At 53.6% G+C, this 27,101-nt stretch overlaps 1 protein-coding gene across 1 annotated transcript in view; it reads left to right on the top strand.

Annotated features, from left to right (window-relative positions):
• KCNC1 (potassium voltage-gated channel subfamily C member 1) overlaps nucleotides 1-25,736 on the top strand; it is a 45,326-nt gene extending 19,590 nt beyond the window's left edge. The window contains exons 2-4 of the mRNA XM_019652554.1: nucleotides 14,085-15,018; nucleotides 22,132-22,320; nucleotides 24,359-25,736. Of these exons, the coding sequence (XP_019508099.1) occupies nucleotides 14,085-15,018; nucleotides 22,132-22,320; nucleotides 24,359-24,423 (1,188 nt within the window). The 3' untranslated portion in view covers nucleotides 24,424-25,736. The remainder of the gene's footprint in view (nucleotides 1-14,084; nucleotides 15,019-22,131; nucleotides 22,321-24,358) is intronic.
• Nucleotides 25,737-27,101: the final 1,365 nt, after the last annotated feature.

The following is a 27,101-nucleotide window of genomic DNA, read 5'->3' as shown; positions in this document are numbered from 1 at the left end:
TCATAGGATGGTGAAGGGATGGAGCCATGAAGATACCTGGGGAAATGTGCTCTGGGCAGAGGGAACAGCCAGTGAGAGGGCCCTGAGGTAGGCGTGTGGCGTGTTTAAGGACATGTTTGAGGAGGCCAGTGTGGCTGGACCAAGTGAAGGGGACAGTGACAGGAGAGGAGCTTGGAGGGATAATGGAGGACCATGTCACAGGGCATTGTGAGGACCTTGGCTTTTCTTCTGAGAGAAATGGTGAGCCAGTGTAGGGTTTGGGGCAGAGAAATGACACAATCAGATTTACATTTCAAAAGGATTATCTGGCAGCTATGTTGAAAATAGTCCTAGAGCACCAGGAATATTGGAAGCCCAGAGACCAGTTAAGAGGCTCTCACGTAATGGTGAAACGATGGTGGCTGGGACAGAGGTGGTAACAGTGGAGGTGAGAGGTGGTCAGACTCTGTATTTATTTCAAGACAAGCTAAGCCAACAGCATTTCCTTACAGATTAAATGTGAGGTGTGACAGAAATAGAGGTGTCGAGGATGACTCCAAGGTTTTTGTCAAGAATGTCCTGGAAGGATGGAGTTGCTATCTCATGGAGAAGGCTGCAGGCGGTGGGGGTGGTACAGTAGTCAGATGACGTGTTGAGTTGGAGAGAGAGCTACTAGGCCTCCACCTAGAGATGCTAAGGACTTGGATGCTGAAGTCCTGAGCTCAGGAGAAGAGCTGGGCTGCAGATAAACATCTGGGAGAACGCTGTTAGTGGTATTTGAATGGGCAATGGTGTTTAAGCCTTAAAACTGGGTGAATCGCTAAAGTGAATGAGTGCAGATGGACAAGAGGACCAAGGACTGCGTTCTGAGGCATCCCGATAGAGGCTGAGAGAAGATGTTGGCAGAGGACATCGAGAAGGAGCAGCCAGTGAGGTGGGAGGAAAATCAAGAGACCGTGGGGTCCTGGGAAGTGTGACAAAAAGGAGGGAGTGACCAGCTGTCTCAGATGCTACTGATGGTCAAAGGAACATAAGGACTGGAAATGTTCCTGTTCTTTCTGCCTGGTATGCTCTTCCGTGCACCCCACATTCCCCTAGTTGTTTCATACCCATCCTTCCAACTTCTGCACTTGTCACTTCCTCTAACCCCAAGACTTGTTGTTAAAGGCCCATCAAATGCCTTGTGCATTCCCCTTGAAGTCCTTGTCACCTCACGTAGGTATGTATTTGCTTGTATGGCTATTTGATAAATGTCAGCCTCCCCTGCCAGGTGGCTGTTTCTGCTCAGTCTGTACTCAATGCCCTGCACAGGCCTGGCATAAGGAGTAAATATTTGTTGGAGGGCGAGCAGGTAGGCAGTCAACTATAGTCCCACCTGGGCTGTGTCCACTGCCCTCCCTGAGCTGTCCCTCTCTTGGGGTCATCTTTTTATTCCCTTCTCCCCAACACACACAGATGCATGCACGTACATATACCCTTTTGGGAGTCAGGACCCCTGACTTGATGCAAAACCACAAGTGGGCACTGGAAATTTCCCAGTGGATTCCTAGTGGACACACCATGGATGTTGGAGCCTCAGTTTTCTCATCTGCCAAATGGGGGCAATCAAGATGGTCCTACTGATGGCTCAGCTGTTGTGTGTGTGTGTGTGTGTATGTGTGTGTGTGTGTGTGTGTGTTATTCATATAGGATTCATAATGTGAAGTTGTCTTGTAAACTGCAAAGAGCTGTACCCAGTACCATAATAATGGGAAGACAAATGTTTTCCTCTCAGGGCTATTTGGATGGATGTGAAAGAGATTTGCAAAGGGAAGCCCTAGAGCATAGTGGTTTGGAGTAAGAGCTACCTGGTTTCAAATTCTGCCTATCACTTCCGAGCTCTGTGGGTTTTGGGGGTTTTTGCACATGCCTTAATCACTCTGAACCTCAGTTTTCTTATTTGCAAAATGGAGGTAATGACACCTTCCTTAAAGAGGGTTTTAAAGATAAATGAAATCATGTACCAGTGGTCATTGTTACTCGATAGCAAAGGACAGTGAGGCTCAACAAAGCTAAATATTCGTGCCGCTGTGGGGTTTGTGAGGATTTAAAAGAGTAAAGCATGAAACCCATTTAGCCCTGCACAATGAATATTCAACAAACTCAGGCTCCGAACCAGGCCAGGGGAGTGTGATGGAAGCTGGAGGAGGCCTGGCCTGCAGGAGGGATGTCTGAAGGTGGGTCCTGCGGCCCATCTACAGGTGTGGGTAGAGCTGTCACAGGGAAGAAGAGGAGCAGGCACATGTTCTGGTGACTCCAGAGGGCGTAACTGGGATCGACGGGAGACAGGGGCAGGGAGGTTGAGTTAAACAAGAAATAAAAGCATGTCTCTAGAGCTGTCCGAAGACGGAATGAACTCAGGAGCTGACCCCCGCTGGCAGTCACCAACAGAGACATCTGCCTCAGGGTTACCACAGAGGAGATGATTGAACTGTCCCTTTGGGAGACCTGTATATCCTATATAGGATGCCTTCCTACTCGCTTCCTGACCTGGGACTCTTAGTCATGTATTTCTTATTCCAATCTATGGTACAAAAAGGTTTGAGGCACATGAGACACACCTACAACAGAATTCTTAGAAATAAAGAAGAAAAGAAAAAAAACAAGAGTATAATGAAGAGAAGAAATAGTGATGCACCAAACCCAAGTAAAGGATTAGTCCAGAATCGAGCACCAAATTTAGCTGAGCTCCCTGGCAGTCAGAGCAAACGAGGAAATATGCAAGACTCCATAACTCATCAGACAAGCACACCAGGAGACACACACAGTCCTAAGCCCTGAACTAGAAGAGCAGTGTCCTGTGTGGAATACTGGTATTCCTCAGAGTTTAAGATGCTACTGGGAGAGGGTGTTTATTATCTGGCCTCCAGGAGAGAGTGGGTGTTGGTTCCTGATGGGACCTTCTGGGGCCCTCACCCCCAGCCTTCCTGGCCTGTGGGACTGTAGGGGCACTCTGGGACGTCACAGCAACTAAGGCAACCCAGGCCTGTTGTCCTCCCTGTGACTGACAGAGGTCGAAACCAAGCCGGAGCCGCCAGGTCCAGCTCACGGGACGCAGCCAGGCCGAATTGTGCTATGGGTATCTTGCCCGGCTACTTAGAGAGGCCTATGGGAGGCCTGAAGTCCAGGGCTTCAAAGCAGGATAGGATTAATGGTGCCACTGAGAACCTGAGACCTTGGGCAAGATTCTTCACTTCTCTAAATCTCAGACTCCTCGCCTGAAAATCAGTGATAACACTACAAGGTGTGATAAAAAAAAACTACAGTGAATGTTTAAATTAAAAAAAAATTATTACAATAAAAGACACATTGCCATTAATCCCCCTCAAAATACTCCCCTCACTTCAAACACACTCATCCCATCATTCTTGCCACTTCCTGAAGCAGTTCTGGAGGTCCTCTTTCGTGAGTGTCTTTAGTTGTGCTGTCATGGCTGCCTTGATGTCCTGAATTGATTCAAAACATGTACTTTTCATGGTCATTTTAACTTTGGGGAAGAGCCAGAAGTCACCAGGTACTAGATCCAGTGAATAAGGTGGATGAGGGCACACTGTCATATTTTTATGTGACAGGAGTTGCTGTACCAGAAGTGATGTGGGACATGGAGCCTTTCCTTCGTGATCACAAAATACATTGAATGCTGCTGCTGAGTGCCATCCAACGGAAAGGCAGGCATCTTCAATATGGGAAGCTGTGCATCTAACCTTAGTAACAGTGTGTGAAAAGTTTACACTTGTTTGGTGCAGTCAGTCGGGTGTGAGCTACGGTTGAGAGAAGGTGTGTTTTAAAGTGTGTCGTAAATCATCCTCCATCGTGACAACGCTCCATGTCACACATCGCTTCTGGTAGACGGCAATTTCTGTCAAATAAAAACATTACAGTGTGTTCTCATCCACCTTATTCACTGGATCTGGCACCATGTGACTTCTGGCTCTTCCCCAAAGTCAAAAGGATTCAGGACATCGAGGCAGCCACGACAGCGTAACTTAAAGACACTCACAAAAGAGGCCTTCCAGAACTGTTTCAGAAAGTGGCAAGAATGATGGGATAAGTGTGTTTGGAGTGAGGGGGAGTATTTTTTTTTTTTTAAGCTGAGCCATCCTGCCACCTGTTGGCAGCTCAGCGGCTGCTCAGCTCAGGTTGGGACTTGAACCGCTGTTGCTCAGAGCTCAAACTCTTGAGCGAGCTCTTAACCAACTGAGCCATTCGGCCGGCCCTGAGGGGGAGTATTTTGAGGGGCATTAATGGCAGTGTGTCTTTTACTGTAATAATTTTTTTTTAATTTAACCATTCACTCTAGCTTTTGATCACACCTCATAGAACTTACCTAACTGGGCTGGTATGAGGTTTAAATGAGACCATGCATGGAGAGCATAAGAAGCAGGGCCTACTGAAGACCAGGCAGCTGCTGGTGTTAATCCTCCATCTTGTTACTAAAGTTAGACTGGAAAGCTAAGGCTTGTGCTCATGCCCCTTCATCGTGTGACCTTGGGTGTCCTTTCCCACTGAGCCTCGTTTCCTCCGAGCCCCAAGACAGGGACTCCCATGGGAAACCCTGTAGAAGTGGGGATGTTAAGTCACGTTACCCTGCGCAGGTGTCCCTCATGGCTGGAGGTCACAGTGCTGGGTCTTGGACATGGCCTCATCTTGGGCTGTGGCACCAGGAAACAGGCTCTGAAGGCCATGTCATTGGCTCTCATGAGGCTGTCAATTGCTCTTGGTCTGTTGTTAGCAGGTGGTAGCAGGACCAAAAGAAATTAAGGGGAAAACCTGAATCTAAACACATTTTTCTTTCAGCTCTTGCTGCTTCTTCTTGCATTTCCCCACCCCCATAATTTGGGGAAAAAACCAAAAATGCTGTGTTTGGATTTTTGTGGAGGGAAGCTTTGGCCCAACTCCTAGAATACCGGTGTGCAAGGGAACTGGCAGTCTTGGGGTTTCTCCCTGCCCCAGAATCCTGCCCTGGATCTGGAAAAGCCCTAGATACCTTGCCTTTTCCTCCAGATACTTCAAAAACGTCTTCCTTCCTAGAGTGTGTTATTATTGTCCCCGTTTTAAGAATGAAGGGACTTAGTCTCCAAGAGGTTGCTTGCCTGCAGTGACAAGCCAGTGGCAGAGGTGGGATTTGAACTTGGGTCTCTGAGGCCAAGTCCAGGACTCTCCTTCCAGCATGTTGCCTGCTTCCTGGCCCCTAATGTCTCAGGCTGATGAGGTTCACTGTGCATCAGAGCTGCCTGGCACTGGGTCTCATCTGGCTTTGTAGATCCCAAATGCCAGGATGGGGCTGGCGGCATCAGAGTCCCCGAGGGCACAAATCAAAGGTAAATTTCTGGCCCCACCCTCAACTGCTGACCCCAGTGTGTGGGTGTGGGGCCAAGGACTCTCTATGTGTATCTCCACTCTGTCTGTCTCCCCCAACACCGTTTGCTGCCATCCTGTCCGTCATGCGAGCCTCTGCTTGCTCCGGCCTCCTTCGCGTCCCACCAGACTCCTCAGGGAGGGCTTTTGACCTGCTGCGCTCCCTCCCACCCTTCCTGGGGATCTGGGCTTGGTCCCCACCAAGTTCTCCTTGTTAAATCCAGAGACTTCTCTTCTGACCCAGTCCCATTGGATCTCTCCAGAGGCTGTCCCTCAGGAAACGCCCCTCCAGGACCAGGACTGGCCTCATTGGGCAGACTGGTCACTGCTGCTCAGCCAGGCCTGTGCAGGAACATGGACTCCGCCTCACTCATGCCACATGGGCTGAGCAGGGACAAGCGGTAGCTCTCTAAAGGGCAGTCGTGCTGTTCAGTGATATGGGGGCATAGCCACCCCACTCTCCCAGCTCAGCGGTTCCCATTCCATGACTGTAAGAGTCTAGGCTTTTCTGCGTCTGAGACGCTGTTAGCCTAAGCACTCCGACATGATGGGAAAGGACCAGGCTTGGCGGGTCCACTGAGAGTCAGAGAGGGAGGTTTGTGTGGGGACTAAAACAATGTGTTTGAATACCTCCTTCTTACTTTCTATATATTATTTCATTTTGTCATCACAACCACCTGGGAAACAGGGAATGTTACCCCACCCTCTCCTTATTGAGGAATGAAGGCTCAGAAAGAGGCAGTGACTTTTCCAAGGTCACCTGCCGAGCCAGGCCCAAAACTCAGGACCTCAAGGTCCTGTCATTTCCACTCTAGCTGCTGCCTTTGTTGACAAGAGGGACTGGAGCTGCTTTTGACCTGGGATCTAGAAGGCAGGCTGGAGCTGGAGCGCCAAGAGGCCTGCGCGGGCGTTTTAAGCAAAGGCTCAGAGGCCTCAATGATGAAAGGCCCATGCTAGAGCCCAGGGCTCTATGATGTTTCAGGAGAAACTGGTTCTCATGCCTGTTCCACCTGAGAGCTCTGAGACCTTGGGTGGGTCCCTTCCTTTGCTGTGCCTCCATTTTCCATTCCTACCACAAGGGGCGGTTTTTGGACCAAAAACCTCTGAGGGTCTCTGTCTTGGCTTCTGGGTTTCTAATGACCCTGTGTTCGCAAGTCTAAGGTGCCATCGATTTAAGACATGCCGTGAGTTAAATCACAGCATGTTGGGAAGATGGGGACTATTTTAGGATGTGTACATTTTATGACATATTTTCATTTCTAAAATGTGAAACAAATGCACATCTTAGGATGAAAGTAGCATGGAAACCTCTGCTACCTGAAAAGTTGCCAGCCTAGCTGTTGGCGCAGCCCTCTCTAGCTATGACTTAGGTCTAGGGTCATGACAATGAATTCAGTGAAGTGGGTTCTTGTCTCCCAGTGAGTCTGGACTCCCTGAGGGCTGGGCACTGCCTTTTCATCCATTGTCCACACTGGATCCCAGGACAGAGTCAGTGTGGGGGGACAAGGGGCTTCTAACCTAGGCACAGCCCTGCCCCACCTCCCCCCACCCCCGGCCTTCCCCTGGGCTGGCTTAGTGGCCTTTTCCCCACCCCCATCCTGTCTATCCTCTTTCTTTCAGGGACAGTCCCAGGGAAAGCGGCACACCCCCAGGCTAGGATGTGAGTGATCATCTGTGGTACGAAAAAGGGTCACAGCCCTGGGCTGGGTCTAAACTCAGAGAACTCATGTCCAGAGTGCCTAGCCAGACCCTGATGCCTCTAGAAGATGGCCCATACGTGCGTGCACACACACATGCACACGCACACACACCACCCCATGCATGTCCTTGTGCACACACACATTTCTACCACCTGCGTGAACCACATATACCACACACAGTGACCATTTACACAAGCCTTGTGCACATGCCTGGAGTCAGAGCCCATAAACAGGTGACATACCTTCACCATGTATAGACACCTATTCCACATTTACACACTGCCTCCCTCTTCCCGCCAGCACTCTCCCCAGCACACAGACTTTCCCAGACAGGCGCCCACACAGCCATGTTCCCTGCACGCACTCTCACACCCTCCCGCTCCCACCCTTTATGGAGCACTATGGGGAGCTTCTCCCACCCACTGCTCCCTGAGCTGGGTGCCAAGAGGGGAGGATTCGAGAGGAGGGATGGGAACCAGGACCCAGACGCCTGGATAGAGTGCTCAGGACCCCGCCAGGCCTCTCAGAGTTCATGGTGGGGCATTATTGATGGGCCAAAAAAGGGACTGGACCCAAAGAATCTCCTTTCCCCTCGCCACCCCTCGCAGCCTCCAGCCAGCACCGTATGCTGGGGGCATGCCCAGCCCAAGGAAGTGCAGATGAGTCTAATGCAGTTTCCAAACTCAACTCAACTGACGATTTATTTAGACCAATTGGCCATCCCGCCTGCTCTGCATCACTGACTCCACATGGATTAACTCAAACGCTGCACACCCCCACTGGGCAGATTTAATTAGGCAGAAAAACTGACCTGAAGCCTCTGGGGGCCTGGGGCCTGGATACCAGCCAGGGCTCCCCTGATTAGCCCTGCTGCCTGAAACCTGGCCGGGTCTCCAAATCCTCAGAAGGAACCAAGTCCAACCCTCACTTTGCTGATGATGAAACTGAGGCTCAGAGAGGGGAAGTAACTTGCCAATGTCACACAGCAAGTGAGCTGCTAGACCAGAATGTTGTCCCTGCACCATGTCACAACCATCGTCTTGTTCCTGGAACGCCAGACTGTAAGAACACAGATCCCCAAGGCAAACCCCTGAATAGTTCTGAAAAGCAAGTACAATTTTCTAAAGATGACTGTGGCATAAATAATTTATAAGTGAAAGTCATAGCACATATTGGTCATTTTAATAGATAGTAAATTGCCTTTCTGACTTATGGTTTCAGGGGTGGGGTTATGATAAAAATAATTTGGTGATTTATAAAACATCATCTTAAGTCAGCAGATCGTTAGTAGGTTTGTCTGACTTTACAGCCAACAGCCTCACCATCCTGGTTACCATAGAAATGGGATGCCTCATTCTGTTGCCATGGCTACCACTTTCTAGAACACAATTGGCGGGTCTCTCACGGTTTGTGATTTGGTTCTGGGTGGGGGGGGGAAGCCAGAAACTACCAGCCTGTGTTTATGCTGCATTATCAGGAGATCTTGCCTATGTTGTCTTGAAATTTCAAAGGTTGGTTGCTGAGGTGGCCAGGCTGGCTGAAAATTACCCCTGGGCTGCTGGGCAAAGCACCCTTTGTGCCCCACCTCCATCAGCTAACAGTCCAGGAGGGACTGGCTTCACAGCTGGCCTGTGTTCTGGCTGTGGGGGCACAGCTGCTGCAAGGGTGGGCTGGGGAAAGGAGATAAGGTCTGGTGGGTGGCAGGAAATCAGGAAGCCTGTGGGTGATGGGCAGGCCGTAGGGACAGGAAATCCAGGGGCTGGCACTGACTGAGCAGGGAGGCAGGCTGAGGGCATCAGGGAAGGCTGAGGAGGCACAGACAAGGCAGGCTGGAGAGACAGACACTGAGTCAGCCACACCAGCGGGGGTGAGGTGGACAGAGAAGGGGCCGGCTGAGCGGCAATGCCTGGGGTCTATTGTATGCGTGGTGGGGGCGCTGTGTGGTGACCACTGCTGCATTGTCCGTGTGCTCTGAGTGCGTACTCGCTAGTGCTGTGTGGGGGCTGGGGCTGTGCGCCCTGCAGGACAGCGACTGGGTGTTTGTGCTGGACGTGTGGCACTATGTTTCAGTAGTTTCAGGGCCCCTGCATTCTTTGTGTATGTGTGGTCTGGACACTGTGCTGGAATTTGTATGGCCACATGCACAGCATAATGGGTTAAGTGTGTGCTCTGGGTAGCTGTGTGTGTCTGTGGTCTGTGGGTGACTGTTCCATGTCCTCTGGGTGAGTGGGGATTGGGAGGCAGACAGCTCACATGAGATGCAGTCCCTGCCCCTGGCCTGCAGCTCCTACAGGGAGTGACAGCCCAGGCTCACTGCCCCATGCCTTCCAGACAGAGACTCCCTGCCTGCCAGGGGTCCCATCCTCCCGTCCCCTTACTCTTTCTCCCTCCCTCTGGCTGAGCTTCTGGAGCAAGTTGAGGTTGTCTCTCACCCTGCCCTCTCTGGGTCTGCGGGCAGGTGTGCTAGGTGGGGATGCAGGCTAGACCATCCAAGGCTGCTGTCAGCATTGATTCCCGGGGCGAGGTGGGGCCTGTAGTCCCCACCTCCCTCCACTTGGACCGCTGTAGCTCCAGGCACTAGCAAGTCCTGGGCAGTGAGGCCCAAGAACCATTCAGGCTTGGCTGGTCTCCAGCCTGTGGATCCAGGCACCCTGGCTTTCTCCCTCACTGGGGATGTACATAGCCCACCCCTAGAGAGTCTGGGCTGTGGGTGTCAAGCTCCAAGATGGACCACCCAGACACGATCAGGGTCAGCTCCCAGTCTGCAGGGCTGTGTTTCTATCCAGAAGAGCTATGGTCACTCTAGTAACGGAAAGAGCTTAGGCTCTGGAGCTAAATATGGGTCCAAGCCACAGTTTCGTCACTAACTTTCAACCCTCTGTTTAGTCCCTGAACCTCTCTGTACCTGGGTTTCCTTTCTGACAATGAGGTACGACCATCTGTCTGACCAGGTGGTATGAGGGTTAAAGGTACAGAGAAGGCCTTTAGCTTTGGTATCTTCCTCCTCTCTCCTTCCTGTGTTTAGCTTTCCTAAGGATGGACAGAAGGGAGCTGGCGACCCGGCTGGATAGGAGCGCTTGCTTTGGCCGTGTGCATGGCTGACCTGCTGGCTTCTAGACTTAGGAGAACGTGGTGGTCTGAGCAAGCTCGGGGCACCTTCCCCGACAGCCCTCCCAAGGGCCCACTTGGACCCGATGTTGCTGGGGCTCTGCCTGTGACAAAGCACCACGCGTGTGGCAGCACAGGCCAGGAGGAAGGCACCAGGGAGCCCAGGCAAGAGGCCTGGCTTCCACTTCTCCTGGCTCCCCGGGGGAAGCAGCCCCAGTGTCTGGCTCAAGGCCTGGCTGCTGCTGCCTGTCCCCCACCCCCACTCTCTGGGCACTGGGGCCCAGAGAGGAAAGAATCTAGATAGGATCTCCATTGATGGCTGCGAACCAAGGATTTTTTTCTACCCTAATTTTATAAGACCTGACCTCTTTCTGGGCCTCAGTTTTCCCATTAGGACCTGTCCTGGGAGGAGTAAATGGGATGAGAGCTCTAGGGGATAGTGGGGGCACCTAAGTGTGAAAAGGCTCATAAGACATCAGTACCCAGTCTGGGCTGTTCCCATGAGCCTCCCCTGAGCACTAATGAGCCAGAGTTGGAGACCAGCTTTCTGCCTCCCAGGGGGTGAATTTAGAGGCTCATTGAGAGGCCCCTTCATTTGCTGCCTCCTAAGGGCCTCAAGATGCCAAGAGGCGCCTCAGCTGGAGAAGGTGTCCCAGGACAAGGCTGCTTAGTGGGGTGCTGAAGAATAAATGCATTTTTCCGGAGAGAGATTGACAGGAACTCTCTCTAGTGGAAGGAGTGGCAGGTGTGAAGACATGGACATGGGGCATCAGAAATGGATGGCAGAGAGTTGCATGTGGCAAAAATGTTGGGCGCCTGTAAGAAAATCACTGAGGCCAGGTCACAGACAGCTTCGTGTGCCGGGCTGAGGAGTCCAGGCTTTTCTGTGTTGGTAGCACAGTCAGGTGGCATGGGCAGAGCTGGGATTCCAGCGGGTTGCTACCTCTGGTAGCTGTGTGGAGGCTGGACTAATGGCCGAGACTGAAGCCTAAAAAACCTGTTAGCTTTGATGGCAGTGGCTCTGTTGAGAGAAAGGCACATATAAGCAGAGGGGACAGAGGAGGATAGACGTGGAACGGTTTAGGAGGGGGATGCCATGGCTGATGCAGCTTGGAGAAGGGGAGGTACCTCCTGCTTTCCATCAGTGCCCAGGGTTGGGAGCCCAGGGGTGCAGTGGGCCCTGCCTCCTGGCATTCCTCTATCACAAAGGCCAGGACAGGGGGTGTGCCTGGGGGCATGACCTGCCCATGCGGAGTCTGGCTGTGAATGCCAAGCTTCAAGAAGGGTCCTCCAGAGGAAATCCATGGCGCATCAAATGGGGGCGTGTTTTTAGCAACAAGGGCTTTGGCAACTCTGCTGATGGAAAAAGCTGGATAAACGCGTCAGAAGTGGTAGCCTCTTTCAGTGGCTTCCATTTTGCCTTCCTGGTCTGCTTCTATGGTGACTCAGGTCAGCATATCTGAACCCTTACAGAGCTGTTTCTGGGGTTGGATGATGTGGTTTAAGTCCCTGCCCTGCCCCACCTGTCCAAACCTCACCCACTTCACAGGGATCGTGGGGCTCACCTTTTCAGTCCACTGCCTTGTACTCATCTCTGTGTGTGTCCTTCAGCCCCGCCTGGGTGAGGAGCTCCCTGAGAACTGGGCTGAGGCCTTATTCCCCTCTGTGCTAGGCATAACCTGGTGCTTGGTGAGGAAGAAAAGGAAGAAAGACTGGAAGGGTAGGAGGGAGGGAGGGAGGGAGGGAGGGGATGGATGGATAGATGATGGATGAGGGCATGAAGGAAGGATTCATAGTAATTACAATTGATAATAGTCTAGGATAAAACTTTTGAAAATTACTCAATGCTCTAAAGCCTATAGGACTATTAGCATACTGTAACGACTGGCTTGGGCAGATCTCTTCCTGTTTTTGGGCCCCAGGCTTCCATCTGTAGTCTGTAGTGTCTTGGACCAGATGGTCCCTAAAGGCTACTCTTACATTGATACTCTGAAATGATGACTTTTCCCCTTCCCCTTTCCTCTTCCCTTCCCCCAACCCAGAATGTGGCTTGGAAGGTCCACATAGTTCTTGGTTTCTAGATCCCTTCCAGGCTGGGTGCCAGGTTCCCTAGCTGTGGTCAATCCAGACAGGGTTGTTCTGGGACTCCAGTGCTGCCTCCTACAACCAGGTGGGGATGGGCATCAATGCAAACTAAAGAAATTGCTAGAAGCAGCATGGCTGCCTCCTGTTCAGATACAGGGTGAGACTGCGGCAGTCCTTAAAGTTATCTATGAGGGCAGCTCTCTAGACCAAGGGGGCCACATATTCCAGACTATATCCCGGGTCTGCCTCCAGGGAAATGGCCCTGTTCTGGTCATGGGCTATCTTGGCCAAGCTGGGAGAAGGGGAGCCCAGATGGAAGGGGAGCGGCAGGGACATGCAGGCAGGTATGACCAGCTGGGCCCCTGGAAGATTGGCCAGGGTCCCATCTGCCCAGGGCAGTGCCAAGGGAAGCCATGGTATGTTAGAGTTCCGGGGGACCCAACTGGAGGCTATAAGAAGAGACCTTGCCTGGCATTCAGTCTGCGTAGGAGGGTTTGAAATTCAGAAAGCTGCTTGATTCTCTTTCCTTGGGTTCCCATGTCTTCTGGGGGGCTCAAAAAGCCCAAGGGGTCATCATATGGGGCCACCAAACTAAACCAAAGGGTCTCCTGAACCTTTCTCCAGGGAGCTCAGGCCCAGAGCAGGTGGTTCTGGGCAGGCTGGGTTATTCCAATCATTTTCTTCTCACTGGTGGGGTCTGAGAGGAGCAGGTACCTACGTATGTTTGGAAAGCCCCAGCACCCCAACAGCGTCTTCCTTCCTCCCACCCACGCCCATATCCTGGGGCTGCAGGCAGCAGAAGGAGAGAAGCAGATGCTATGATTTATGGTGCCTTTGAGGATACCTGGTCCAGTATTTCTCCTGATGCCACGCAGTATCTCTGACACATGACCATTTGACCTCTATTTGAAGACCTCCAAGGATGGGGCATTCACTTTCAGGTTATGAGTCCCTAGGAAGATGGGGCGGGTAAAAAAGTCATCTAAGGCCCTGAGGCAGTACACATCTTCTACAGTTCTAGATAGGAGCCTGAAAGAGACCTCATAACTGAAGTACAGATCCATGAAAAAGAGTGCAAATAGACTGGAGTGGGAAGGAAGAAAGATCGGAGGTGTGGCCTTTGAGGGGCCTGATTCCGCCATTCCTGCCCCGTTTCATTTTTTTTTTTTTTTTTTTTGCCAGCTGCAACCCCAGCAGGCTAGGTCACTTTTATTAGGGTAATGAAATGCTTTAACCAATCCCCTGCACCCCTTTCCAAATCACAGTGACTTAGCACAACAGAAGTTTATTTTCCACTCAGGCAATAGCTCAATGAGAGTATTTAGTGGTCTTTCTTCTCAGGGGCCAAGGCTCCTTCCACTCTGGTGGCCCTGATGGCCCCTAGGGCTTCAAACATTTGCCTGGAACTGCAGGGGGAAGAGGGGAAGAAAGGGCGTGGACATTGAGTAGGAAGGTTTTATGAGCCAGGCCTAGCATTGATACACATGTGTACGGTCCACTCCATCACATGACCCCACCTAACCCCAAGAAAGGCTGGGAAATGTAGTCTATCTAGCTGCACAGGTAGGAGGAAAGGAACTGTGTTTGTGAAAACAAAGCAATCTCTGCCACAACCCTTAGCTCCCCAAGCTTCTTTATCTGGTGCCTTGAGTAGGGAAAGGTGGCCTGTCAGCTTGGCCCCATGTTGGAGGGGTCATTGTGCAGGCGTCTTTCCCAGGCCTGGCCTCTGACTGGACCCAACGCAAAGGCACCCCAGGTTTCTCTGCTTCTGGTGCGAGGGCCTCCCCTCTGACACTGTGTGTTTCTCCCCCACAGTACGTGGCCTTTGCCTCCCTCTTCTTCATCCTGGTCTCCATCACCACCTTCTGCCTGGAGACCCACGAGCGCTTCAACCCCATTGTGAACAAGACGGAAATCGAGAATGTTCGGAATGGCACGCAAGTGCGCTACTACCGGGAAGCGGAGACGGAGGCCTTTCTCACCTACATCGAGGGTGTCTGCGTGGTCTGGTTCACCTTCGAGTTCCTCATGCGCGTCATCTTCTGCCCCAACAAGGTGGAGTTCATCAAGAACTCGCTCAACATCATCGACTTTGTGGCCATCCTCCCCTTCTACCTGGAGGTGGGGCTAAGCGGCCTGTCCTCGAAGGCCGCCAAGGACGTGCTGGGCTTCCTGCGCGTGGTCCGCTTCGTGCGCATCCTGCGCATCTTCAAGCTGACCCGCCACTTTGTGGGCCTGCGGGTCCTGGGCCACACTCTCCGCGCCAGCACCAACGAGTTCTTACTGCTGATCATCTTCCTGGCCCTGGGCGTCCTGATCTTCGCCACCATGATCTACTACGCCGAGAGGATAGGGGCACAGCCCAATGACCCCAGCGCCAGTGAGCACACCCACTTTAAGAACATCCCCATTGGCTTCTGGTGGGCCGTGGTCACCATGACGACGCTGGGCTACGGAGACATGTACCCGCAGACGTGGTCCGGCATGTTGGTGGGAGCGCTGTGTGCGCTGGCGGGCGTGCTGACCATCGCCATGCCCGTGCCCGTCATCGTGAACAATTTCGGGATGTATTACTCCTTAGCCATGGCTAAGCAGAAACTACCAAAGAAAAAAAAGAAGCATATTCCGCGGCCACCGCAGCTGGGATCTCCCAATTATTGTAAATCTGTCGTAAACTCTCCACACCACAGTACTCAGAGTGACACATGCCCGCTGGCCCAGGAAGAAATTTTAGAAATTAACAGAGCAGGTAGGAAACCTCTTAGAGGCATGTCGATCTGACCTTTCACCTCCGCCCCCTGTAGCGATGGTTCCAGATTCACTCAGACTGCTTCCTTAGTTCCGTGGGCGACCCGGGACCCCGCACTCAATCTCGAGGTGTGGAGCCTGGGGGCCCAGGGAGATGCTGGGCAGCCAAATTCACCAGGCGAGAGCCAGCTAGAGGAACCTCACTGGTGGCCCTGGGTAAGGAGGTTGACGCGCGGGTCTCGTGAGGTTCTGAAGAGACGACATGGCCCGCGAGGTTGCTGAGGACTCTCTTAGCAGGAGCCCCGGGGAGCTGCTGCTCGGTGGGCAGGAGTCCAGCGTGAGTCTCTGACTCAGGCCACTGACCTGGTGTCTGGGCAGAGCGGGGGTGGATGTGATTTGGAAATGGCAGACAGCTTCTGATTTGGTCTTTACACGGCTCCCTTCAGGCTGTGCAGATGGTATGAATGGTGCATGGGATCTGGCAGGAGGGTCCCTGCAAAGGCAGCAGCAAGGATTCTCACCCCCAGCAGAGCCTGTCTCCATAGCTGAATAGCACTTCTGCTCTGATTCCAGCTGCCTAGCTCCAGGTGTGTCCTAGGACACGCCTCTAGCCCTCCGTAATAAGCTTACTTCCCCCATAGCATGCCGAACCAACTCATCTTCTACCACCACTCTAGAGTTTAGCGTTTATCTTTAGGAACCTGTTGGAGTGACTCTAGCTTTCACGTTGTCTGTTTGGGTTGATGGTCGAGTGGGAGTTTCCGATGGCCTTCTGATGGAAGTGGCTGGTGAGCAAAGGACTAGAGGGGGCCACCACCCCGGGCAGCTTAGACGAAAGCGCTACAGACCAGCAACAACCTCCCACCAAGGGTTCTTCCCACGTCCGGCGATAGGGACTGCAGCAGCAATACATGACACCCCAACCAGTGTACAACCACTTTCCCGTGAATTCGGTGGGGGTGGGGGAGGGGGGAGGGGGGCCATGAAACAATACTAGTCACCGTGGGATATATTCTAATATTCCATGGCTAGTGGTTCGTTATGGGACTATCTCAGTTTTATGAGAACCTGCACATAGCACATAAAGTTGATCATGGGGCTCTGGTCTGAAGATATAAAGCCCATAGTCTACCTCTACCCATGGAATACCATCGACTTATTCTGTGGACACAGGGATTTCAAAGGAATGGATAACCCAGAGAAGAATACAGGAGCATAGGGTGAGGAAGGCAGAGTGAGTGATGGGTAGCATTTAGTCTACGAAGGACATCCCAGGTCCAGGTCTGACAGGGGCTGCAGGCTAGCTCAGCTCTAGATGAACAAGTTTCCCCCAGTTTGGGTGGCCTCCCCCAGCAGATGACTGATTCTTTCTCCCCTGCTGATGCGCTCTCTGGCCCACCACCTCCATCCTGCTCCAGATCTGGCTTCATCCCACAGCTGTGCTGCCCAGAGCAGGACCCCCCAATGCCAAGGTCTCTGCCCACGGGGGCTCTCCAGCCCCTTTTCCTGGCCCCATACCCCTCCCCCTTCCTGGGATTCCTGTGGGCACCTGAAAGGAACGTGGTTTGTGTCCTGGGCTGAGCCAAGGGGTGGGCAGGGGTCTCAGAGGCTGAATTAAGGAGACTGAAGTGAGGCTGGACTCCTTGGCTAAGGCATGGGCTAGTGGAAAGGTCCTGCCCCACCTTTCTGCTTTGGATTAGCTAGCTGTTTGACCTCAGGGGCCACTATCATGGCACAGAAAGTTCCGGGGCTCGGGGAGAGGGTCTGGGCTGGCCTAGCCCCAGCTCCACTCTGGCCCCAGCAGGAAGAGCTCAGCCTGAGTGGCATCAACATGGCGCTACTTGGCTCTTCCTTCACATCCTCCCCAACACTGGGTCTTTCAGGATTGGTGCCCCAAGCATGGGTGCCCCAGGCCAGCCTATCAAGGATCCCCAGTCACTCCAGTCAGGCACAGAGTCCTCTGTACTCCTAGACAATGCCAGTATTCTCCGTGTGCTGAGGGCACACACACACACACACACACACACACACACACACATGCATGCGCGCACACATGCATGCGCACATGCATGCACACAGACACACCGAGTGCAGGCGTGTGTGTTCTGACACGTACACCAGCTAGTCCCAGGGACACAAGCCCTCTTCCCATGCTGCAGCAGACCTGTGAAATCCATGCACTCCTGTTGGATCCCTTGGACCCCACAGCCATGGCAGCCCTGCTCCTGGGAACCTCTGCTCTGGCCCCACATCTCAAGAACCCAGAGCTCTGGCATGAACAGTCTCTGTGGCTGAGGAGGTATTCCGGGCCCTCCCAAACCAGCCCTCTGGAGCCCGGATGCCAGATCCTCCTGCCTTCTTGCTCCCCATCCCCATCCTCGATCATCACTCCCTTTTCAAGTACTCACTTCCCCTGGTGGTGCTGTCCTGATGTCCAGACCTGCCTACCTTGACTCTGAGACCACCTCTGAGCCCCATTCCTCACCAGAACACTCCTTCCTCCAAAAACTGGTGTGTGAGACCTGGAGTATCTATCACCAGGAAAGGGATGTGGTCCTTAGGAAGCGTCCCCCCAACCCCCCATCTCTGCCTCTCTGAGTCCCTTCCCATTCCCCTTTTCTGTTTGAAGCTATGCATCTAGATGGGCATGGGGCTGGGTGTGTTTGTGAGTGAGTAGGGGAGGCCAGAGGTGAGGAAGGCAAATGTGGGTGGAGGCTGGGCCCTGCAGGAATTGAGGGAGGTGAGATGCAGCCCCCAAGGCTTTTGTGGCCTCCTTCCATCCCCAAGGGCAGCCAGGTGGCCTCAGCGAAACCTAAGGTTCTCCAGTTTCACTTTTAGAACCTGGATTGGGGCCAAGTGTAACACGCTGGGCTCTGAGGGCGCGTCTCCCCCCCATCAAGGCTGGACCCCTCAGCAAGGCCTCCCAGCTGTGGCAGCAGCACCTTCCCCTCCTCCACCTCTGGTCTCTCCTGAAGCCTCAGGTCTGTGTGTCTGTGAGGGATGATCTGGTCTCCTCTGTACCATGGCTGGCATGGCCTCAGTGTTGGGGGGGATTTGTCCTGGGAGTTGTAGGGCCTCACGGGGGGTGCCAGGAGGGCACCCCACATCATCAAGGGCTGCCTGGAGCTGAGCACCCAGGAGAAGTCGCTCCTCTCCCAGAAAGGGGCTCCTCCTCCCATCTGCAGTCGGGGTACGGGGGCACACCACTTGCTCTGGACAGCTTGGAGTGCTCCCTCTGTCCTGCCATGTCCATTCACGTGTGTCGTGTCCATCTCTGCTCCTGTGATGTGGGTTAGTCCTCTGTGGTGCCACGTCTGGGGCTGCGGGGTTCCACCATAGGTGAACAGGGAGCTGGCATGGGGGCAGGGTGGTGGGTGATCCCCATCCTGCCCACAGGTGCTCAGAGCAGCAGTGAGGCCCCAGCGGAGACCCTGCGTGGGCCCCCTGGGAACTGCCACTGCAGCCTCTGGGTCATCTTTGGGGTGGAGGTAGGGAGTTATCCCTTGAGCATCTGAGTCCAAAGTGCCCCTGGCCCCAGCTCTCCACCTTTTACCTGCGGGGCTACAGAGGTGCTGGGAGCGGTGCTAGCCCATGGAGCAGGGAGGGTGACGCAATTGGGGCAGAGGTGACCAGGCGGGGTGTGGGCAGGGCCCCTTTGCATGAGCTGACCAAGTTTCTACTTGGATATAGGGCCAGGGTGGGTTCCTGAGTAGAGTCCATGTGGCTCTCAGGTGGGCTAAGGGGGAAGTAGCAGAGAAATGAGCCAGCTCTGAGGGCCAGGCCTGGGTGTTCTTTTCTGTGTTGTTCACATTCTCTCTTTTTCTCTCTCTCCAGTAATCATGTTTCTCTCTCTCTCTCCTCGTTTTGTTGCATGACTTGTGCCGGTTCTCGTGATTGTATTCTGCTCGTGTCTCTCACAGACTGTCCCCAGTTAGCTTGGGACTTTTCCCCTGAGCCCCCAGCTGGGCAGTCCCCTTGGGGGTAAACCCAAGGAAATGCCCAGCACCCCCCACCCCCCACAGCCTTGTGTGCGCCCCCTCCCCGGTGCCCGCTGCTGGTCTGAACTGTAAGTACATCGGTGGTGCCTGGAGACCAGGGTGGCAAAGCCAGTCCTGCTGGCCGAGGGCCCTGACACCGGGTTCTTCTTGCTCCAAAGTTTAAAAAAAAATGACCCTCTTGCGGACGCTCATCTATCTCAGCCCATTTCAAAGCCTGGAAACCATCTCCGTGAGACGCTGCCCATGCTGCCATTTCATCATCGCAAGCCCTCGAGTCTAGTGAGGGCTGAGGAGCCCTGGGCCAGGGGAGGAAGGGCTCCCCGCCTTCTGGGGAGCAGGTGGGAACCGAGGCTCCTGGTGGCCATTTCATCCAAAGGATGGGGTAGAGGCACAAGGGTGGGGAGTCTTGGGTGAGCTGACCCTCTGGCCTTTTTCACGAGTTCCTCAAGTTTAGAGAGTCAGCCCCTCCTTGGTTTCTCTCTCTTCCAGTCACCTCTCTGGACTTGGGGAGGGAGACTGCTCCCAGTTTCTGAGAGCAGCTCAAACTGCAGATACACCAACAGCCCAGGGAGGCTGGCTCCTTCACAGAGTGAGACCGACACACACACACACCTAGTCATAGCGCCCTCAAAGTCACGGTTAGAGAAGAAGCAGGCCCAGCGGTGTCCTGGGAGCCTCTCCAGGGAGGGAAAGGTGCACAGCTCACATCCTCTAAGGGATCCTTGATGGCTGTCCCCTGCCCCCTGCCCCTGCAGGGAAAACCAGCCCCAACTATGTATGGACCCTTTAAAGGGTGTGAGAGCTAGGTGTTCCAGGGGCATGGCACTGGGGGGCAGAGCCATTGGGTTGGGGCTCAGCACTCAGAGTCAGAGTGACCACCCCTGAGCAAGAACTGTAGGCTGTAGATGGGTCCACTGACAGACAGTGGCCAACAGAGAGACAGCAGGTCCTGGCTCCCCTCCCAGATGGAGACGCTGCCTAGGAGGACTTGCTCTTTTCCCCTTGAGGAAATTGGTGCAGGGTACAATGGGCTCTGACTTCCACACCGTCACCCACATCCTCCTCCCTTATACTTCCCTCCCCTCTCCCCAACCACCCTCCTCCTCAGCCCAGAGACCCTTGGGAGGGAAGCCAAGGGCCAGCCAGAGTGGGAGGCAGGACCAGGCTTGTCTGTGCGCCCACTTGTGTGCCTGCAGACACGCCCCTTGTGCTAGGCAGCCCTCAGACCCCAGAGAGGCCCCAGCCCCAGTTACATGGTATCAGAGTTACCTTGGTAACTGGCCTTTCTGGCTCAGAGTAAATCGGGGAGTGAAGCCCCTGGGATTTGTCAAGAAATGCATTGTACGTGAAATGCTTTGCCATCTTGTATGACAGACTTTTTTTTTAAGTTCCAAAATTATGATGGGATTTTTTTTTTTGGATTTGCTTTATGAATAAATCTGATTGGTCCATTTCTCTTTTGACTGACTGCCTCTTTGTAGTGACATGATGTGCACACGGGCTGTGATCCCACCCATGGGCATGCAGAGCATGCGCCTGCGGAGAAGGATCACCTCTGCGTGTAGTTATATGATGTAAACAGGGTCAAGGAAGAGGTCAAATCGGGAGGAGATTGACTCCAGCTTCCCTGCCCCTCCCCGTTAGTCTTTCAGAGAGCCTCCCTTCCTGTGGTCCCAGCTGTGTTGGGGTCTGTCTTTCCTGGAGGCTCTCACCCTAGATGAAGTTGAGAAAGCCATCGTGCCCACCACAGGGACTGAGTTGGCGCCACGCTGACCAGGAAGATTCTGCTTTGAGGACGGAGAATGTGGGGCAGGCTCAGTGCCCAAGAATGATGGGTGGGGGCAGAGGCCAGACAGAACTACCTCTGCCAGCTCCAGAAGCTTCTGGGGCGCTGCTCCTGGACTTGGGAGAGGGTGAAATCCCTGCTCTGCCCCCCACCCCCAAATGTGCCCCCAGACCTCCTCCCAGTTCCTTCTCAGGCTACCAGAGGCCAAGACTTGTCTCCCCCACCTGAGCCCATTAGCCGCTGTTGCCTTTACACATCCATTTGCTCTGCTTTTCGGGTGATGCTGCCAAGAGGAGACAGGAGTGGGAGCTGCCTCCCAAGTCATGGCCCGCTGTCAGTGTCTCATGCATACATCCTTGTTGTGCCTGTGCAAGCTGACCAGGTCCGCCTGGGGCAGAGCGGAGTGGAAGACGCTGGCTTGATCTGTATGGGGATCAGCGGACTGAGTGATTAGCATAAGACTATGTGTGGGATGGAGCAGATTGAATGGTCAGATCGGGTCTGCATGGGAGACAGAGGAGACTGTGTGACCAGGCCTAATCTATATGGGAGATGGGACATAGCGAGTGACCAGGTGAAGTCTGTATGAGGGATGGGACATAGAGAGTGACAGCTTAAGCCTGTATGGGGGATAGGACTTAGAGAGTGACAGGTTAAGTCTGTAGGGGAGACAAAGGAGACTGTGTGACCAGGCCTAGTCTGTATGGGGGACAGGCCATACAGAGTGACCAGATTGGATGTCATATGGAGGGCGAGCAGGCTAAGGTATCAGAGGGGTATGTGTGTGGGACAACGTGAAGTGAGTAATCAGATGGGAAGCAAATGGGGAACGGGGCAGAGCTGACAGATGAGGTCTGGGTGGGGCTGGGGAAACCTGAGCCGGACATGGATGGGATGCAGCCAGGCTCTGGTCAGTAGCAGAGGGGGCAGAAAAGGCTCCCTTTCTGTGCTGGAGTGTTTCTGCGTGTCTGTCTGTTTTCTCCCTGAGCTCCCTGTCTGGCCTTTACCCATGTCTGCATCCACACCATCCTGTCTCATCGGCCCCGCCTTGTGCCCTGGGTCCGGCCCCCAGCATCACGCTTGCTGGGCCCACCAACTCATCTTTTTGCAAACTTTGAGCAAACCCAGGAGCCCCTCCTTCTCAGCACTGTGGACAGCCCGCAGGCTGCCCGAATGAGCCGGGGACCCTCAGCTGTGTGCCTCCCTCCATGGCTCACTCACTTTTCTGTCTGCAGGGATGGGCTGCCCTTTGCCAATGCCCCACCTCTGGCCTGTCACCCCCACTAAACAGTTTTCAGTGTCTCAATAGCTTCTGCTTATATGTTTGAAGATTCCAAACTGAATGGGGAGGTGGCGAAGGCCGCGCTGGCGAACGAAGACTGCCCCCACATAGACCAGGCCCTCACTCCCGATGAGGGCCTGCCCTTTACGCGCTCGGGCACCCGCGAGAGATACGGACCCTGCTTCCTCTTATCAACCGGGGAGTACGCGTGCCCACCTGGTGGAGGAATGAGAAAGGGTATGTAGAGGAGGCTGGGGCACTGCATCAGCTGGGCCGCCTGGCGCTCCTGCAGATGGGTGGGAGGGGCGGCGGGCGAGGGGCGCTGAGGGGCAGGCAGGCACACTGATGGGTGGCAGGGAGAGGAAGGAGCCCCCAGGGTCAGGCCCTGGAGATGTGAGTCCCTCTCCCCCAAGTGGGATGTCAGGCTGGCAGAGACAAGCTGAGGTCTAGGCAGCTGTGGGCTGGTATTGAGGTTTGGTACTTAAGGGATAGGAAGGGCCTTAGGGATAGGCTGGCTGACTATGGGCCATGACCCGAAGGCAGGGGGATACGTAGGGATACCCAGGGATACAGGAAGAGCCTCGAATGCTCCAGGCTGTTCTGGCAACTGGCAGGTCAGACCCAAGAGGCAAAGTGATCTCCCCATCCCTTGGTTGAAGAGGGCAATGGGGTGGGTCTGGCTTGACCAGGACCCTGTGGGATTAGCCACCCAAGATCCATGTTCTGGAAGGGGCATCCTTTAAAGAGAATCCACAGACCAGTGGCAGGGGAGGCATGAAGAGAGACGTGGCTTCGGGCCTTGGGGGTGAGGCCAGTGTCCGCCAGTCAGCATTGCTAGTGGCAGATAGGGAGTTGGCCAAGAGAAGGTGGTTATGCAGGACTCTGCAGCCCCTTCCATCCCATCCCAGCGCCCATTAGCCAGGCCCCAGTGTGGTCGATGCCCCCTTGTGGCTGGTGAGGGCTGTGCCCCGCAGTGGCCTCTGCTCAAGGACTCCTTTATCTTAGGCTGACACCCTGGGGAAAAGGCTTTCACTGGAGCTTGATTGAGCATGAGCTGGGGAGAGGCTTGGGGCAAGGATGCAGAGCCCCTAGTTCAAGGCTCCAGGCATTGGCCTGGGTCTAGAAGGTGGAGAAAGCTGCCCTCAGCACAGTGGCCTGGCTGGGCAGCTGTGCATGCCTGGGAGCGCCTCACATGCTCACCTGGGATGCATGCTGACGGTGAGCAGGTTGGGACACAGCGATAGTCGGTTTTTGAGAGCAACAGTTGGTGTAGCCTGTGGCCATTCACAACTGCTCCAGCATTTGAAGTAGTTCAACAATACACAGGAGAAAATGCAGAATTCAAAGTAAAGGGCCAACCTAGGTGAGGAGAGGCAGCCTACACTGAGATGGGGAAGTCCTTTCAGTCACTGGTGCTCGTGTGCCCACCTGATCCAGGCTGGTCCCTGCTTCCTTGCCCTGCTTGGAGGTCCCTTGGACCCCAGGGCAACATAGCGCTTTCCGCATGGTGCTGCATGGCGGAGGGCTGCCAACCTGGTGGGGGCAGGCCCCATCCTTGGCGCCTTCCATGGATAGGCCTAATGCTCCCCTTCGCAACTGGCTTTTTCCCCGGGTGGAGGCTCTAGAATGCCAGGAGTAGGAGCAGCCCAGGGGAGCGAGGGGACACAGGTAGACCGTTCCCCATGGCTGTGCTCTGCCTGATATGGTCTTGTGGGCTGCCTGCCTCCTTCGTCTTGAATGTTGGCTCAATCTGTGTGGCCTGAAAGAGCAGACAGATGAGTCTCTTTACGGTGTGCTTCCAGAAGCCCAGGGAGTGTGGGACAGAGGAAGCCCCTCTCCCTAGTGGACAGGGGACCCAGCAGCAGCCACTGTCCACAGGTGGTACTGACTCCCAAATCTCACAGAGGCATGGGTGCCACAGTCCTTTTGGGAGGCGCTCAGGGTGAAGTGCCCCCACCCACATCCACCCGGCCCCGCTCTCATGGAGTCATGACAGCCGCTGAGGACTTGCTTTTCTCAGGCTATTTCCAGGCCATAAGCCACGTGCAGAGTAGGTCAAGAGTTAGGGACCCTACCCGTTCCCCCAGGAGGGAGAGAAAGAGGCGTGCTAGGCTGGCTCACTGCATGGGAAGGCCACGCCAGCTGGAGAAGAACCTGCCTGCCTCTGCATGCGGCTGTTCTGTCTTTCCTCCTCCTCCTTTAAAAACTAAGTACCAAGCGGGATGGGAAAGCCAAGAAGAGAAGCTCAAGTGTTAATTGTATTCTTTACATACAGATCTTTGCAAAGAAAGCCCTGTCATTGCTAAGTATATGCCGACAGAGGCTGTGAGAGTGACTTGACCAGGCGGCTTGGCCGAGGACACTGGTGGCTATTAAGCATCTGGGTGGACCTGCAGCCCCTCCTCACCCTTGGACAGAGTAAATTCACGCCACGCAGGTTTGCCGGACGAGTCCGAGTGGCCCAGGCATTGTACTAGGACGGACGTAGCTTTTCCTACGGCCAAATGGTAACTGACCGTAGAGGATTTCTTTTCCTTCTTTTCATTTTTTTACATTTTATTTTATTCGGGGAGGGGGGGGTGGAGGGCTTCCTTAGCATGACTTGCATGAAGTTAAACAGAAAACCCAGCAAACCAAACCCACCCACCCCCTGCAACTGTATGATTACCCTAAACAACAACAACAAAGAGAAAAAAGCAAAAGACCTCTATTTTCTTTCAAAGCTCTTTACTTTTTACACACGTTGTTGGAGCCAGACTGTAAGGGTGTTCGGTAGAAACCTGTACATTTCTGGGAGAAGCGTGGGGGGCGGGAGAGGAGTGGGCCTGGGGAACATACTGCTTCCCTTTTTGTACACAAGATCGAGAAGAAAGGTTCTGAAAAGGGCAGTCGGTCGGTCATCGGTCATATTGACCTCACCTTCATAATTCATCTCTCACACGGAAACAGAACTTTGCTCCAAATAGAATTGTGGAAACTCGCACTGCCGCCTTCTTTCCCCTCTGTTTGGCATGCTTGTGACCCAGCGGACATCACCCCAAGACCCCTGACAGTGGCTAGTCTAGGTTGATTTTATCATCTTTTTGCTGTGTAAATCCAGTGTGACCAACTTTCGTAACAAATTGTTCCGAGTAAATAATCCACACCATATGGATTTCCACGTGTTTCTTTAGAGCACCAAAAGATCAGGACCACGGGAGGGGTGGCCCTTTTCCACTTTGATTAAGGCACAACCTGGCATTGTATGCAACTTAGCACTTCAGAGTAAAAACTGCATGCCCAATGTTATGCAAAGCGATTCTAGCATGAAATAAATTTTGTATCATGGTTTCTGTATAGTCTAAAGCAGATTTGTTTTGCTGAAGCAATCGAAGGTTTGCAGAGACACACTTCTGCATCTTGAATAAATATAGTATTTTCCCAAAAGAAACAGAGGACAGTAGCTTGGCTTTGGTCTGATTCTAAAATTAGTGATGGGGGTGGGGAAGGATGATATTTTTGAAAAACACATACTTGAAGAAAAAAATGCAACATCTCGAGCTTTCACTGCAGCTCACAACATTTCCTGGAAAGAGACAATGCTGCTTTAGCTCAACACCCTCCCCTCCCCGGGCCCCGGCCCTCGATAATAAAAAGCTGACTTTTGAGATGAAGCACGGATCTGGGTTTTTATTGCCTCAGGCAGTGTCGCCATTTGGTTCTGGGCCTCTGGTCAGGCCCTAAGGAAGCAGTTGCTCTCTAGACATCCCCTGCAGATCCTTTTGGCTGGGAGGAGGGAGCAGCTCTCAGGAAGGACTGGGCGTGCAACGACCTCACCTAAGACACCAGGGGCCCATGGAAACTTCTCCATGAGTCATGCCATAACCATGACTCCTTGCATCTGGCCATGTCAGAGTTCCCAGCCCCCATGCAGACCAAGGTCACCTGCCTCCTAGTTGCCCTTCTTGAGTTTGATGGAGCCAGAGGCAGGGTTATAGCTGACAGGTCTGGGTGCCTTACCCAGCTGCACCCTTGCTGGGCTCAGTCTGGCCGAGCACCTCATTGCATGCCCCTCACTCAGTCCAAAGGTGTCTTGGAAGGGGTGGAGCCCTCTTCTAGGGATCTCAGTGAGCTTGGGTTGTTCACTTGGTTTTGGTTGGAGCAAGAGTGGGGGATTGGGGCTCCAATTTTTTTCTATCCATTACGGAATCCAGGAATGTTGAGGTGGAAAAGCCCCTAATAGTCATGGCAGTCAACCTCTGAACATTTTATAGATGAGTAACGGAGGCCCCAGAGGGGAGTGATCTGCCCAAGGCCACAAACAAGGGATGTCAGCCTCCCCTTAATTTCGATTCCCTTGATGCCTCCCAGCTTGGCTTGAGTCAATGATCAGATGGGGTGGGGAGGAGTGAAAGGTGGGGGGCCCAATTCCCATCTAACTTTCTCATCCCCTCTAAGCATTTGCCTCAACTTCCCAGTGCCCCGTGCAGCCCGGGAATCAAAGGGTGGGCATCGGTGGGGCAGTGAGCACAGTAAGGCCTCCCCCCAGTGGGCTGTCAGGTCCACACTGTGTATGGAACAGCCATTCATAAGTGTCAGGATGTAGAAACCAAGCAGCCTCAGCTGCTGCAGGGCGAGCAATGTGCCCTCTACCTGGGCTCCACCCTGGAGGACTTACCATAAAGCCATTTGGTATACGGGTTTGCAGGGACACAATAGCTAATGGGGACAGATTAACATGCACTGAGCATCTGCTATGTGTGGGGCATCTGAGAAAAGTTGTCTAATGATAGTGCACAATAATTCAACACGCCCACTATAGAGGCAAGAGAACGAGGTACAAAAGTAACTGGCCCAAAGCCACACAGCCAATGAATGATTTCAACCCAGGTGGTCTGACTCCAGAGCTCAGGTTAAGCTGTACCAAGGCCTTCCTGGGGCTGGAGGTGGAATTGACAGAAGGGCCACTTCACACGCTGCTCTGCTGTCCACACGCACATCTGACCACCTCACTCTCCTGCCTAAACACCCTGTTGCCC

Source organism: Hipposideros armiger, unplaced genomic scaffold, assembly GCF_001890085.2.
Source record: "Hipposideros armiger isolate ML-2016 unplaced genomic scaffold, ASM189008v1 scaffold_181, whole genome shotgun sequence".
In the NCBI taxonomy this organism is placed as follows: Eukaryota; Metazoa; Chordata; class Mammalia; order Chiroptera; family Hipposideridae; genus Hipposideros; species Hipposideros armiger.
This window is presented reverse-complemented; position numbering and strand designations above follow the sequence as displayed.